Source organism: Arachis stenosperma, chromosome 1 (assembly GCF_014773155.1).
Source record: "Arachis stenosperma cultivar V10309 chromosome 1, arast.V10309.gnm1.PFL2, whole genome shotgun sequence".
NCBI classification, from domain to species: domain Eukaryota; kingdom Viridiplantae; phylum Streptophyta; class Magnoliopsida; order Fabales; family Fabaceae; genus Arachis; species Arachis stenosperma.
In genome coordinates, this window is record NC_080377.1 from 87,822,779 (window position 1) to 87,839,541 (window position 16,763).

General features: G+C 38.5%; 1 protein-coding gene across 1 annotated transcript; it reads right to left on the reverse strand.

Annotated features, from left to right (window-relative positions):
• Positions 1-241: 241 nt before the first annotated feature.
• Positions 242-2,360, reverse strand: LOC130972416 (uncharacterized). The gene has a single exon (XM_057897178.1). The coding sequence runs from the start codon at positions 2,311-2,313 to the stop codon at positions 511-513; it is 1,803 nt and encodes a 600-aa protein (XP_057753161.1). The 5' UTR covers positions 2,314-2,360; the 3' UTR covers positions 242-510.
• Between the last annotated feature and the right edge of the window lie 14,403 nt (positions 2,361-16,763).

The following is a 16,763-nucleotide window of genomic DNA, read 5'->3' on the forward strand; positions in this document are numbered from 1 at the left end:
TGAAAAAGAATTTAGATTACAATTGTGCGTACCAAGTTGTAAACATAGTTATGCTTATTTTATTTAATTTAATTTAAAACGAATGACTATAGAGTATATAATATATACTTTGATCTACATAACTAGAATAGCAAATAATTAGTCGCAACTATTGCCTTGAAAAAAGTAAAACATGACACAAGTTGACATCAAATTACTCGGTTGTGATATATAACAAGATGGAAAAGTTATTTAATGCTAGCGAATCTACTGCAAGTTCTTGTATACCATGTCCATGTGAATGAAACATTTCCATGCAAATCAATATATTTACTTGTCTTGTAATTAATACTTAGTATGATTCGTTAAGTTACTATCACATATAACAATGTTAAATTGACTTTTTTTTCCCTTGGTAGTTTCACAATGGTGGATAGATTAGTATTAAGTACAATATACTCTTACTTGTCATCTGAAGCACTTACAAGGACCAATTATTTTGATTAATACAAGGAGTGGGGATTATAGCCCCTAGGACTGTCTGTGCAATTGAGCTCCCGGCTGATAAAGAGTGAGGTTGTGTATGGCTTTTGCGAAGAGCTCCTTCTGATCAGGATGCTGAGCTAAAACAGGACGGGCTAGCTTCTCTAGAGTACACAAGGCGCGCTCTTGTTCAAGAACCTTACTATTGCCCACATTCAAAGCAAGATGACAAAGTAAAACAAGGCCATGCATATGCGCACGGTCATTGTTCTGCAGCAATCTCATCAGCTTAGGAACTCCATCAAGCTCAAGTATTGCCTTAGAATGATCAACACAGTTGTAGTTTTCCGAGCACGCAAACTTCCCCAAAGCAATAGCAGCCTCAATAGCCACATCCACATCTCTGTTACCAAGTTGAGCAACCAAAGGGCCAAGCACATGCGGAACCTTTCCAGGGAAGTTCCTGGCTAAGGAACCAATCGACTTAATTGCAGGAATCAGCAATGCTGGATGGTTCACTTCCCGAACCACTCTCAGAAGCTGATCCAAGACTGCTTTTGCGGCGGGAGCAGTAGACTTGAAAGCAGCCCTCCTAAGATCAGAATTTGCCTCGGCCACCGCAGTAATCTCCATGACAGCCATGAGACAATTGAGCTGCAATTCTCCACTCTCACACTCAATAATCTTAGCCAGACAAAGCAAACCTTTGGTCTCGGTGATTTTCTTGCTAGTCAGAAGACACCTTATGGAAAGCTTCCAAAGAGCCCTTGCACAACTCACCTTGACCTCGTTCCTCACCGCAGGGCTCTCAGCCTCCCTCTCCCTCTCCCTCTCCCTCCTATGCTGCCCCCCTCTGCTAATCCCATCCAAACTCCCTGAATTAGACGATTCCCCAATCGAAGATGACGACGACAAATTCACTACCAAAGAATGAATGCTAGCCCTCCCTGCCATGGGATCAGCAAGAACAGTATCTATAGACAACAACGACACAAGCGGCCTAGTCACATTGGCTCTCACAAAATCCTCCTGAGCACGAGGGTCCTGCTCAGCCATGGCGGCAACCAATTCGGCCACGGAGACACGAACCCTCATAGCAGCATCCCCAAGAACCTGAACAATAATGGGGACCCCAAGCGAGTCAACAATGAACCTAACAACCCTCTCTTGGTTCCTAGCAATACTAACAAGAGCATTAGCAGCAGCTACCTGAGCATCAGGGGAAGAACCTTCTTTAAGAAGCTTGAGCAACGGCGAAACCCCACCCTCATCCAAGATAATAAGCTTGTTCCGACCATTGTCTCTTGCAAGAGAACCAAGTTCCATTGCAGCTTCAGCACGGTCCTTTAGGGTTCCCAACTGGAGGGTATAGGTGTAGGTCCAAACCCAAGCGAGGATAGGGTCATTGCTTGCAATTGGAGGGAGAGAGAGGTTGGTACCTTTGGAATCGAAGATGCTGAGGAGCCAGAGCAAGTCCCCGTTAGAAGACTCTAGAAGGTTCCAGACCTTGCGAAAATCGGCGGTGGTGGTGATGGAGAAGACCTGGCGGAGGACGCCGCCGTTGCGGCGGCAGCGGCGTAGGAGGGCGAGAGTGCGGTCGAGGGTCTTGGAGACTTCGGCGACGATGCGGCGGATGGGACGCTCGTTGAGGGGTTGGGCAGCGGCGGCACGGACGACGGAGCGGAGGTTGTCGCAGAGAAGCTGAACCTTCTTGGCGAGTTCGGCGCAGTCAACTTTGGATGAGTCGGACTCCTGAGCGAGTTTGATGACTCGGTCGCCGAGCATGATGGGACCTGAAAGCTCTTCTTGAAGGGTCTTCTCTTCTTCCTGGTTAGGGTTTGGGTTTCCCATAACTAACTCACGAGAGAGAGAGAGAGAGAGAAGACCCGCCGGGGGAGTTGGGGTGGGGGGGGGGGGGGGGGGGGGGGTAGTGCTATGTTAACTACTAGTTGTTAATTTGTGTTTGAAGAAGTAGTGGTCGTGGTGGAGTGTAGTGTAGTGCATAGTTATATGTGATCTTTTGTTTGGTGGTGGTGGTGCCGCTGCTCCTTCGTGGAATGTTGGTGGTGGAAGCCAGATTGACTGGTGTTTGATGATGAGGAAGAGAGTATAAAAAATTTGATAAAAGGGACTAAGGGAGGATTTGACTAACAAAAATGATTATAATATCAATTAATTAAATGTAGATGATTTGATTAATATTATCTCCCTCCCACACCTGAACTTATTATATACATTCTTCATGGGAAAAGCAGGCAGCGTGCAGCTTTATAATATATATTATTAATTTTTTTATTGGATATTGTTAATTATTTTTAATATGTTGTGAATAATTGTTCAATTTAATTGTATACCTAAATTATTTAACAAAAAGAAAACCTTGTTAAGGTTAAAAATTTGTAATATGACTTCAAAATTAATGAATTTTTTTAAAATAGACTAGCAGAATTAATATTTAATTTGTTTCTGAACTTACACGCGAATCTTAATTTAATTTTTAAAATTTTAATTTTCTTTTTTTAGTCTCCAAACTTTACAAACACGACTAAAATTAGTTCCTAATATAATTTTCGGCACAAAAACGTTAATAAAGCGCTGACATGGATAATCAAATGTTATGTTGTAATTTGTAAAACGATACCGTTTGAGTTTTGTCACTTAAATAGTTCAAAACCGACGCCGAATCACTTATTTTAGGAGAAAAAGTTTTAATAAATACCACTTATGATTTTGTTTGAACTGTTAGAGTGCCAAAACAAAAGCGACATCCTTTTATAGAGTTGATGATCGGATTTTTGTATGGTCTACAATTTTACAATAAATTCTCGTTGCAAGTATAGTTTCTAAACCAACTAAAATTCTTTCATACAAAAAAATTGGTTGTCACAAGTAACAAACCCCTAAAAATAATAACCGAAGTATTCAAATCTCGGGTCGTCTCTCAAAGGAATTGCAGGAAAGTGTATTTATTATTGGTTATAAGTTGTATATTTTGGGGTTTTGAGATAGGAAACAAGAAAAGTAAATTGCAAAGGAAACAAACTAACAACTATAAAAGCTCTTGGCAAGGTATGAGAACTGGAAGTCCTATCCTAGTTATCCTTATCAAATGTGATAAAAATTGTTCATTGCTCCCACTTAGTTAACCCTCTAATTGTGAAGGAAAGTCAAGTGGATGAATCAATTTGATTTCTCAAATCCTAGTCAACTCCTAAGGAAAGACTAGCTTTAGCGGAATCCAAATCAATAGCAACTTTCAATTATCAATCAACAAAGGAGTTTGATAACTCAAGTGTCACCAATTACTCAACCCAAGCAAAAAGGAGAAAAATCTAACTTAAAACCCTCCCAAGCATTTTATCAAACACTTGGAAGGCACAACACAAAAGCATAGAAAAGCAACAAGAGATAATAAAATCCAAACAACCAATTGAAGGCATCAATAACATAAATTGAAGAAAGCAATCATAAATATGAAATACCTCAAATTGCATTAAATAGAAAATCAAATCTAACATGAGAATTCATAAACAAAGGGGAAGATAAAGTAAATCACCAAGAGAGGATAAACTAAAATGCTAGAATAAATAAGAGTAGAAGAGAACTAAATTAAAGTAGAGTAGAAATCTAAAATTGAAAATAGCTAAATCTAAGAATCCTAAAACCTAGAGAGAGGAGAGAGCCTCTCTCTCTAAAAAACTACATCTAAAACCTAATTTGTGAATAATGGAAAGTTGTGTGAATGCATGCCTCATGATTCTCCTACTCTGCAGCTTCTATTTTGTGTTTTCGGGCTTGGAACTGGGCCAAAATGGAGCCCAGAAATCGCCCCCAGTATTTTCTGCGTTTTCTGCACGTGGCGTATGTCACACGTACGCGTCAGTCACGCGTACGCGTCAGGTACGCACACGCGTTAGGTACGCACACGCATCGTTGTGCAAATCTCCAAATCACGCGCACGCGTCAGGTATGCGCACGCGTCACTCCTCACTAGTGATCTCCTTTTATTCCTATGCTCCTTCACTAAAAGCCCGGATATCAAGCCACAAGGATAACTTCGCCAAAGCAGGGGGATGTCAACCTTAAAGCAAGGCGTGATCCAAAAGGTAAGGATAGAAAACCCACACTACCACTCAAAAGAGGTCGAACTGGGAAGTACCAAACCTCTAGAAAATCTGCAAGGATTGAAAAGCAATGAAGAAACAAGCCAGACAGATGCTTGAGCACGCCTTTCCCAAAGAGATCGAAGCTCTGAAAGCACGATCTCACGGAAAGGTCCGAACTCAAGCAAGGGCACTGTCCATACATCGGTTCGAGCTGTAACGAACCGTGTTGGCCGACCTCTTAAAAGGTTGGCCCATGTCCGACCTCTTAGAAGGTTGGCCCATGTCCGATGATGCATGAAAACTTATCTCTCAACAAATTTTCCTTCGGCAAGTATACCAAATTGTCGTCAAGTAAAACTCACAATAGAGTGAGGTGGAATCCCACAAGGATTGATTGGTCAAGCAACTTTAGTTAGAAGAATATGCTAGTTGAGCTAAACAGAATTTAAATTCAGAACTTGCAGAAATTTAAATGACTGGAAAGTAAATAACAGAAATTAAAGTGCAGAATCTTAAATGGGGATTTGGGGTAATGAGCATGAAAATAAATGGCAGAAAGTAAAGAGAATGGGTAAGATCAGAAATAGGGTAATCATTGGGTTCAGGAGATGTTGCATTCTCCGGATCAAGTTCATTCTCATCTCTTCCTCAATTAATGCATTCATTGATCTCCTTGGCAATCTTAAGTGATTGGATCCCAATTCCTTGGCAATCCAATCTCTCTAAGCTTGAGCAATTGCCCAATTCCTTGATTTAATTGCTCATGGGAAGAGATGAAGTGTGGTCACTGATTATACCACATGTATTTCCAAATCAAAGTATTGGGAGGATTACATGTCACTATATCCACCCAAACCCCAATTTGGTCCAACATGAGAAAGCATTTCTAGCATGATCTCCTCATCCCTTTTCCAAGGCTCAAAGGAGATCCAATTATGGAGAGTTTCTTTTCCAAGACAACTAACCAATTGAATTAAGATCGAAAGCTTTCTAGTAAGATCAAGAGAAAAGAAAGAAGAAAAAGAATGAAAACTATAATTGATCCATCAAATTACAACAGAGCTCCCTAACCCAATGAAAGGGGTTTAGTTGTTCATAGCTCTAGAAATGAAAAATGGCAGAAAAGAAGAATCCATGCCAAAAGTGCAGAAAAGTAAATATACATAGAGTAGTTCCCAAAAGTGCCAAGCTTCTCTATAGTTCAAAACTACTCCTATATATACTACTCCTCCTAATCTTCTAGTGCGTTCTTCAAGTCTTGGATGTGGGCTCTGGATCTTGAGTTGAAGCAGTTCTCATCTTTAGTGGGCCCAGCTTGCAGAGAAATATGAATTAGACTTGGGTATTTAGTGAGATTAACGTTGAGTGCCATTGTGGGTTCGAGAACGTTAGTGGCATTCACTTTTTCCACTAAAGTTCCACCCTTATGTACCCATGTTAACTCCAACGTTAGTGGTCTTAACGTGACCACTAATGTTGCTTTCTCAATTTTTGGCCAACGTTATTGGGACTCACTTTTCCCAATAACGTTGGCTTATACCCCTTCGCGAACGTTATTGGGAATCACTTTTCCCATTAACGTTGCTTGGTGCCTTTTGTTCCTACGTTAGAGTTCACGTTAGTGTAGCTAACGTGACTCTTAACGTGGGTGTGTCTCACCTTCGAGAGCGTTAGTGACACTCACCTTTGTCACTAACGCTCCAAATGCCCAAATTCTCTACGTTAGAACTCATGTTAACTAAGTTAACGTGGCTCTTAACGTAGTAGTGATGCCATCTTCCAACGTTAGTGACAAAAGTGAGTGTCACTAACGTTGGCTCTTTGATCTCAACTCCATGTTAACTTTCACGTTAATGGTCTTAACGTGAAAGTTAACGTAGGCAATGCTAATTAGCCCAACGTTAGTGACAAAAGTGAGTGTCACTAACGTTGGCTTTTGTTTTCCTCTTCCACGTTAGAGTTCACGTTAACTAAGTTAACGTGACTCTTAACGTGGATCATTGCCAAGTTTCTCAACGTTAGTGGTGTTCACGTTTTCTCTTAACGTTGGAGTTCTCTTTTTCTTCTATGTTAACTACCACGTTAACTTAGTTAACGTGGCAAGTAACGTGAGCTATGGATGGCTTCGCAGGCATTATTGGTGATCACTTTTCTCATTAACGTTGCAAGCTTTTTACCATTCCAAGTTAGTGTTCACGTTAACTAGGTTAACGTGAATACTAACGTGGTTCTTCCTTGCTTCCTTTGCCCTGAAATCAAGCAATTAAGGTGCATCAAAGCTCTAGCCAAAGTCATGAGATTATGCATCATCAATTTATCATGAAATTCTAGCAAAATTCTCATGAAATCATGCAAAGTTCACACTAGTTGCTTGAATCAAGGTGTGGGTATATTTTCATCCAAAACTTGTCTTATTCACTAAGAAAATGCATGAAACTACCCTAAAACAGTAAAGAAAAGGTCAGTGAAACTGGCCTAGATGCCCTGGCATCATCCAACCTCTTAGAAGGTTAGCCCATTACCGACCTCTTCTCAAAGAGGTCGGCCAAATCGCCATAGGAGCCCAAAGTAGGCCCAAATAAAGGAGCACATCCCAAGTCTAAAGGCGGTCAAAGCCCAGAAAGATAAGGCGGCTCCCTAAAGGATAAGATGACTTCACTCAAATATAAGATAAGATAAGATAACTATCTTATCTCCAGAAAGATCATTCCACACTATTATAAATACACTAGAGCACCCAGGTATAACTCATACTCTGATTCTACAAAAAACCTGCTTAATACCCTTGCTAACTTAAGCATCAGAGTCTCTTGTAGGTACCACCACCCTCTGGTGATGAAGGACCAGCAGCACTGCCAAGACCAACAGGTTGGACACGACCGCTCCGGCCACCAGAACTAACAAGTCAGACACGACAGCTTCGGCCACCAGATCCAACAAATTGGACACAATAGCTCTGACCAGTACAGAAGATCTCGTTCGAGATCGACCTACAGTTTCAGGTAACACTCGGAACAGATTCTAACCTTCCTGTACTCGAAATGAATTTTTTGGAGCTACAGAATCCCAATTGGTGCGCTCTCAATTGCGTTGGAAAGTAGACTGACGTTAGGATTTTTGCCAGTAAAGAATGTCATAAAAACAGTCGCGTTGTAGATATAGTCTCTAAACCGACATAAATCCCTTCGTACAAACATTTTGGTTGTCACAAGTAACAAACCCTTTTTTAAAATTGATAACTGAGTATTGAACCTCGGGTCGTCTTCTCAAGGAATTGCAGGGAGGTATGTTCTTATTATTGGCTACGGAGATTGTAAATTGGGGGTTTTGAGAATTTAGGCAATGGGCACAAGCATATTTTCAAAGCAATAAAAATAAATAAACAACTGTAAAATAAACTCTTGGTAAGGTATAAAGAACTAGAGGTCCTATCCCAGTTATCCTTATCAATTGTGATGAGAATTGGATTTTTCTCCCACTTTGTTAACCTCTAACTATGAAGGTAAGTTAAGTGGATGAATTAATTCCAATTTTCAATCAACAATGAGTTTGATAAATCAAGAGTTACCAATTATTTAACCAAAGCCAAAAGGATAAAAACTAAATTTACTAGAATAACAATATCCTCAGATTGGGAATAATAAAAAGGGACAATCATAAACTAAAATACCTCAAATATCATTAAATAAAAATGTCATCAACAGCCAATTAGGAAACATCAATCAAATATAATAAAAGCTTCAGAGTAATCAAAATATAAAAGAGAAATTTAATAGTAAAAAGGAATATTAAACCTGGGATCGAGAGTCACTCATAAAACTAAGAGAAATCCTAAATCCTAAGAGAGAGAGGAGAGAACCCCTCTCAAAACTAATCTAAATCATGAGAAGTGAATTATGAATGCATGATAATGAATGGATGCATTCTCCCACTTTATAGCCTCTGGTCTATGCCTTATGGACTTGGATTTGGGCCAAAAAGGGTCTCAGAACTCATTATGAGCGTTTTCTGCAATTTCTGGTGCGTGGCCTCTATCACGCGTCCGCGTGGGTCACACGGTCGCGTCATTCGGAACTTTTCCTTGCCACGCGGTCGCGTCAGTTATGCGACCGCGTCATATACGTTCTGCTTAAGGCACGCGGTCGCGTCAGTCATGCGGCCGCGTCGCTACTGATTCGTGCTTGGCACGCGATCGCGTCGTCCATGCGATCGCGTGGATACCAGTTTCCTTAAAGCTCCGTTTTGCTTTCTCCTTTCCTTTTAGTATGTTTCCTATTTCATCCTTTAAGTCATTTTGCCTTAGAAAATCTGAAAATACTCAACACACTAATCACGACATCGAATGGAAATAAAGGTAATTAAAATAATTAATTTTCAAAGCTTAGGAAACATGTTTTTCACAATATGACATAATAAGGAAGGGAAAGTAAAACCATGCAATTTATGTGAATAAGTAGGTGAAGGATTATATAAATCACTCAATTTAAGCACAAAAGAACTCATGAAATATGGGTTTATCATAGACATCAGTTTATACTTTTCCCAAGTTTTGATGATGCAAACTGGCGTTCAAACGCCAACTTCCTGCCCTATTCTGGCGTTAAACGCCAGAAACAAGTTACAAGCTAGAGTTAAACGCCAAAAATAGGCTACAAACTGGCATTTAACTCCAAGAGAAGTCTCTACACTTGAAAGCCTCAATGCTCAGCCCAAGCACACACCAACTGGGCCTGGAAGTGGATTTCTGCATCATTTACTTATTTCTGTAAACCCTAGGTTACTAGTTCATTATAAATAGGACTTTTTACTATTGTATTTGCATCTTTGGATTTTCACATCTTTGGATTATCCTTAGATCATATTTGGACGTTTAGTCCTTAGACCTTGGTCTTGGTTATTCTGGTTCCCCCTCTGGGGCCGAAGCCAATGAACACCATTATCACTTATGTATTTTCAATGGTGGAGTTTCTACGCACCATAGATTAAGGTGTGGAGCTCTGCTATTCCTCATGAATTAATGCAATTACTACTATTTTCTATTCGATTCAAGCTTATTCTTATTCTAAGATATTCATTCGCACTTCAACTTGATGAATGTGATGATCCGTGACACTCATCATCATTCTTCCTTATGAACGCGTGCTTGACAACCACTTCCATTCTACATGCAATAGCTTGAGTGTGTATCTCTTGGGTTTCTAATCAACGATTTACATCAAATCCCCTCTGACAATGGGGCATCTAAATCCGAGATTAGAATCCTCGTGGTATAGGCTAGACTCATTTGGCGGCATTCCTGAGATCTGAAAAGTCTAAACCTTGTCTGTGGTATTTCGAGTAGGATTTGGGAAGGGATGACTGTGACGAGCTTCAAACTCGCGACTGTGGGGCGTAGTGACAGACGCAGAAAGATCATTGGATCTTATTCCCACACGATCGAGAACCAACAGCTGATTAGCCATGCGATAGCTGTGCCTGGTATTTTTCATCCGAGACGATCCGATAGTTGATTAGTCGTACAAAAACTCTAGAGGACCATTTTCATTAAGAGGACGGGAGGTAGCCATTGACAACAGTGATACCCAACATACAGCTTGCCATGGAAAGGAGTATGAATGATTGGATGAAGGCAGTAGGAAAGTAGAGATTCAGAAGGGATAATGCATCTCCATACGCTTATCTGAAATTCACACCAATGAATTACATAAGTATCTCTATCTTTATTTTATGTTTATTTATCTTTTAATTATCAAAACTCCATAACCATTTGAATCCACCTGACTGAGATTTACAAGATGACCATAGCTTACTTCAAGCCGACAATCTCCATGGGATCGATCCTTACTCACGTAAGGTTTATTACTTGGACGACCCAGTGCACTTGCTGGTTAGTTGTGCGAAGTTGTGAAAAAGAGTTGAGATTACAATTGTGCGTACCAAGTTGTTGGCGCCATTGAGATCACAATTTCGTGCACCATGTTTTTGGCGCCGTTACCGGGGATTGTTTGACTTTGGACAACTGATGGCTCATCTTGTTGCTCAAATTAGGTAATTTTCTTTTTTATTATTTTACTTTTATTTTGTTCTTTAGAATTTTTAAGAATGAATTCTAGAGTTTCAGATGATGCTTTTATCATCACAGGAGCCTTTTTTATTCCCATCAATTTGGCTTTTGTATGTAATGTCTGCTGAAGCTTGGCTAGCCATGTCTAATCTTTTTAGACTGAAGCTTCAGACTAACATTGCATGATTTCTGGAATTCTTATTAAAAATTTTGAGTTTCTTATTTTCTTTTCCAAAAATAATTTTCGAAGAAATAAAAAATACAAAAAATTAATAAAATCATAAAAACCAAAAATTTTGTGTTTCTTGTTTGAGTCTAGTGTCAAATTTTAAGTTTGGTGTCAATTGCATCCTTTTAAATTTCTTTAAATTTTCAAAAATTCATGCATTGCATTTTTCATGATCTTCAAGTTGTTCTTAATGAGTCTCCTTGTTTGATCTTCATATTTTATTGTTTTGTATTTTTTGTTGTTTTTCATATGCATTTTTGAATTCATAATGTCTAAACATGAAAAATCGCTAAGTTTGGTGTCTTGCATGTTTTTCTTTTCTTGAAAATTTTTCAAAAATAAGTTCTTGATGTTCATCATGATCTTCAAAGTGTTCTTGGTGTTCATCTTGACATTCATAGTGTTCTTGCATGCATCATTTGTTTTAATCCAAAATTTCTATGTGTTGAGTCATTTTGTGGTTTTTCTCTTTCCTCATTAAATTCAAAAAAATAAAAAAATATCTTTTCCTTATTTCACTCATAAATTTCGAAATCTTTGGGTTGACTTAGTCAAAAATTTTTAAAATAAGTTGTTTCTTGTTAGTCAAGTCAATATCTCAATTTCAAAAATTTATCTTTTCAAAATCTTTTTCAAAATCAAATCTTTTTCATTTTTTCCTCTATTTTTCGAAAATTTTCAAAAATCTTTTTCAATACTTTTCAAAAATTTTTTCCGATTTTTACCTCATATTTTCGAAATTAATACTAACAATTAATGTTTTGATTCAAAAATTTCAAGTTTGTTACTTTCTTGTTAAGAAAGAGTCAAACTTTAATTTTTAGAATCATATCTTTTGATTTCTTGTGAGTCAAGTCATTAATTCTGATTTTAAAAATTAAATTGTTTTTTAAAAATAAATTTCAATCATATCTTGTCAATCATATCTTTTCAAACATATCTTTTTCAAATTATATTTTTTCAAACTTTAATTTCAAAATATCTTTTTCTAACTTCTTATCTTTTCAAAATTAATTTCAAAATCTTTTTCAAAACCACCTAACTAATTTTCTCTCTCTAATTTTCAAAAACTCCTCACGCCTTTTCAAAAATATTTTTTAATTAACTAATTGTTTTAAAATTCTAATTTTATTTTATTTCTTTTATTTTCGAATTTCTCTTCTCTCTCATCTCTTTCTATTTATTTATTTATTTACTAACACTTCTCTCCCTCTTAAAATTCGAACCCTCTCTCCCTCTCTGTGTTCGAATTCTCTTTATTTTCTCTCTACCTCATTCTTCTCTTCTTCTCTTCTTCTACTCACATAAATGAATCTATACACTGTGATAAAGGATTCCTCTTCTTTTCTGTTCTCTTCTTTTTCATATGAGCAGGAGCAAGGACAAGAACATTCTTGTTGAAGCTGACCCTGAACCTGAAAGGACTCTGAAGAAGAAGCTAAGAGAAGCTAAAGCACAACAATCCAGAGAAAACCTTACAGAGAATCTCGAAAAAGAAGTAATGGCCGAACCCAACAACAATAACAATGCAAGAAAGATGCTTGGTGACTTCACTGCACCAAATTCCAACTTCCATGGAAGAAGCATCTCAATCCCTGCCATTGGAGCAAACAATTTTGAGCTTAAGCCTAAATTAGTTTCTCTGATGTAACAAAATTATAAGTTTTATGGACTTCCATCAGAAGATCCTTTTCAGTTCTTAACTAAATTCTTGCAAATCTGTAATACTGTTAAGACCAATGGAGTTGATCCCGAGGTCTACAAGCTTATGCTTTTCCCCTTTGCTGTAAGAGACAGAGCTAGAATATGGTTGGACTCTCAACCTAGAGATAGCCTGAACTCTTGGGATAAGCTGGTCACGGCTTTCTTAGCCAAATTCTTTCCTCCTCAAAAGTTGAGCAAGCTTAGAGTGGATGTTCAAACCTTCAGGCAGAAAGAAGGTGAATCCCTCTATAAAGCTTGGGAAAGATATAAGCAACTGACCAAAAAGTGTCCTTCTGACATGCTTTTAGAATGGACCATCCTGTATATATTCTATGATGGTCTGTCTGAATTGTCTAAGATGTCATTGGACCATTCTGTAGGTGGATCTATTCACCTAAAGAAAACACCTGTAGAAGCTCAGGGAACTATTGAAATGGTTGCAAATAACCAGTTCATGTACACCTCTAAAAGGAATCCTGTGAATAATGGGATGCCTCAGAGGAAGGGAGTTCTTAAAATTGATGCTCTAAATGCCATACTGGCTCAGAACAAAATGTTGACTCAGTAAGTCAACATGATTTCTCAGAGTCTGAATGGATTGCAAAATGCATCCAACAGTACTAAAGAAGCATCTTCTGAAGAAGAAGCTTATGACCCTGAGAACCCTGCAATGGCAGAGGTGAATTACATGGGTGAAGCCTATGAAAACACCTATAATCCCTCATGGAGAAATCATCCAAATTTCTCATGGAAGGATCAACAAAAGCCTCAACAAGGCTTCAATAATAATAATGGTGGAAGAAACAGGTTTAGCAATAACAAACCTTTTTCATCATCCTCTTAGCAACAGACAGAGAATTCTGAGCAGAACCCATCTAGCTTAGCAAATATAGTCTCTGATCTATCTAAGACCACTCTCAGTTTTATGAATGAAATAAGGTCCTCCATCAGAAACATGGAGGCACAAGTGGGCCAGCTGAGTAAGAAGGTTACTGAAACTACTCCTAGTACTCTTCCAAGTAATACAGAAGAAAATCCCAAGAGAGAGTGCAAGGCCACAACCTTACTTAGTGTGGCCAAACCTGGAGAGAGTGAAAAGGCAGTGATTCCCTGTGAGGAAGATCTCAGAGAACATCCACTGGCCATTAAGGAGTACCCTAATGAGGAACCAAAGAAATCTGAGGCTCATACAGAGACCATAGAGATTCCATTGAACTTTCTTTTACCATTCATGAGCTCTGATGACTATTCATCTTCTGAAGAAGATGAAGATATTGCTGAATGGCAAGTTGCTCAGTATTTAGGAGCAATCATGAAGCTGAATGGCAAGCTATTTGGTAATGAGACTTTGGAGGATGAACCTCCATTGCTCATTAATGAACTGAATACCTGGGTTCAGCAAACTTTACCTCAAAAGAAACACGATCCTGGTAAATTCTTTATACCTTGTACTGTAGGTACCATTACCTTTGAGAAGGCTTTGTGTGACTGGTGGACGAAATTGTGATTCTTACTTAAATTGTTGTTCGAAATTGATTCCCAGGTAATGGCCCCAAAAACTTGGTGCTCAATACCATGGTCTAAACATAATTTCACAACTTCGCTCAACTAACCAGCAAGTGTACTGGGTCATCCAAGTAATAAACCTTACGTGAGTAAGGGTCGATCCCACAGAGATTGTTGGTATGAAGCAAGCTATGGTCATCTTGTAAATCATAGTCAGGCGGATAATAAATGGTTATGGAGTTTTCGAATAATTTATAATAAATGAACTGGAAATAAAGATAGAAATACTTATGTAGATCATCGATGGGTATTTCAGATAGGTGTATGAAGATACTGTGCTCCTTCTAAATCTCTGCTTTCCTACTGCCTTCATCCAATCCTTCTTACTCCTTTCCATGGCAAGCTGTATGTAGGGCATCACCGTTGTCAATGGCTACATCCCATCCTCTCAGTTAAAAAGGTCCAAATGCTCTGTCACAGCACGGCTAATCATCTGTCGGTTCTCGATCATGTTGGAATAGAATCCCTTGATTCTTTTGCGTTTGTCATCACGCCCAGCAATCGCGAGTTTGAAGCTCGTCACAGTCATTCAATCCCAGAATCCTACTCGGAATACCACAGACAAGGTTTAGACTTTCTAGATTCTCATGAATGCCGCCATCAATTCTAGCTTATACCACGAAGACTTTGATCTCACGGAATGGAAGGCTCGGTTGTCAGGCAAGGGCAACCATGTGTCGTGCATCAGGAATCCAAGAGATACACACTCTAGCTTTCGCTTGTAGAACGGAAGTGGTTGTCAGGCACGCGTTCATAGGGACGGATGATGATGATTGTCATGGATCATCACATCCATCAGGTTGAAGTACGAGTAGTATCTTAGAACAGAAATAAGATTGAAATTGAATAAAAGATAGTAGTAATTGCATTAAAACTCGAGGTATAGCAGAGCTCCACACCCTTAATCTATGGTGTGTAGAAAATCCACTGTTGAAAATACATAAGTGATGAAGGTCCAGGCATGGCCAAATGGCCAGCCCCCAAAATGTGATATGAATTCAAAAATAAGGAGAAGGACCAGATATGTGGTCAAAAGACACTGAATACAATAGTAAAATGTTCTATTTATACTAGACTAGCTACTAGGGTTTACAGAAGTAAGTAATTGATGCAGAAATCCACTTCCGGGGCCCTCTTGGTGTGTGCTTCGGCTGAGCTTGAGCTTTACACATGCAGAGACTTCTTTTGGAGTTGAACACCAAGTTGTAACGTGTTTTTGACGTTCAACTCTGGTTCGTGATGTGTTTCTGGCGTTTGACTCTAGAATGCAGCATGGAACTGGCATTGAGCGCCAGTTTACATCGTCTAATCATGAATAAAGTATAAACTATTATATATAGCGAGAAAGCTCTGTATGTCTACTTTTCAACGCCATTGAGAGCGTGCCATTTGAAGTTTTGTAGCTCTAGAAAATCCATTTCGAGTGCAGGGAGGTCAGAATCCAACAACATCAGCAGTCCTTTGTCAGCCTTTTATCAGAGTTTTGCTCAGGTCTCTCAATTTCAGCCAGAAAATACCTGAAATCACAGAAAAACTCACAAACTCATAGTAAAGTCTAAAAATGTGAATTTAGCATAAAAACTAATGAAAACATCCCTAAAAGTAGCTAGATCCTACTAAAAACTACTTAAAAACAATGCTAAAAAGCGTATAAATTATCCGCTCATCACAACACCAAACTTAAATTGTTGCTTGTCCCCAAGCAACTGAAAATCAATTAAGATAAAAAGAAGAGAATATACTATAAATCTCAAAATATCAATGAATATTAGTTCTAATTAGATGAGCGGGACTTGTAGCTTTTTGCTTCTGAACAGTTTTGGCATCTCACTTTAACCCTTGAAGTTTAGAATGATTGGCATCTATGGGAACTTAGAATTTCAGATAGTGTTATTGATTCTCCTAGTTAAGTATGTTGATTCTTGAACACAGCTACTTTTATGAGTCTTGGCCGTGGCCCTAAGCATTTTGTTTTCCAATATTACCACCGGATACATAAATGCCACAGACACATGACTGGGTGAACCTTTTCAGATTGTGACTCAGCTTTGCTAAAGTCCCCAGTTAGAGGTGTCCAGAGCTCTTAAGCACACTCTTTTTACTTTGGATCACGACTTTAACCACTCAGTCTCAAGCTTTTCACTTGGACCTGCATGCCAGAAGCACATGGTTAGGGACAGCTTGATTTAGCCGCTTAGGCCTGGACTTTATTTCCTTGGGCCCTCCTATCCATTGATGCTCAAAGCCTTGGATCCTTTTTACCCTTGCCTTTTGGTTTTAAGGGCTATTGGCTTTTTCTGCTTGCTTTTTCTTTTTCTTTCTATTTGTTTTTCGCCACTTCTCTTTTTTTTTTTCGCAAGCTTTTGCTTTTTTACTGCTTTTTCTTGCTTCAAGAATCAATTTTATGATTTTTCAGATTATCAATAGCATTTCTCTTTGTTCATCATTCTTTCAAGAGCTAAAAATTTTAACATTCATAAACAACAAGATCAAAAATATGCACTGTTCAAGCATTCATTCAGAAAACAAAAAGTATTGTCACTACATCAATATAATTAAACTAAATTCAAGGATAAATTCGAAATTCATGTACTTCTTGTTCTTTTTGTATTAAAAACATTTTTCATTTAAG

Excerpts from the sequence above, each read along its gene's own strand:
- LOC130972416 (XM_057897178.1), bottom strand. The coding sequence starts at position 2,313 with ATGGGAAACCCAAACCCTAACCAGGAAGAAGAGAAGACCCTTCAAGAA.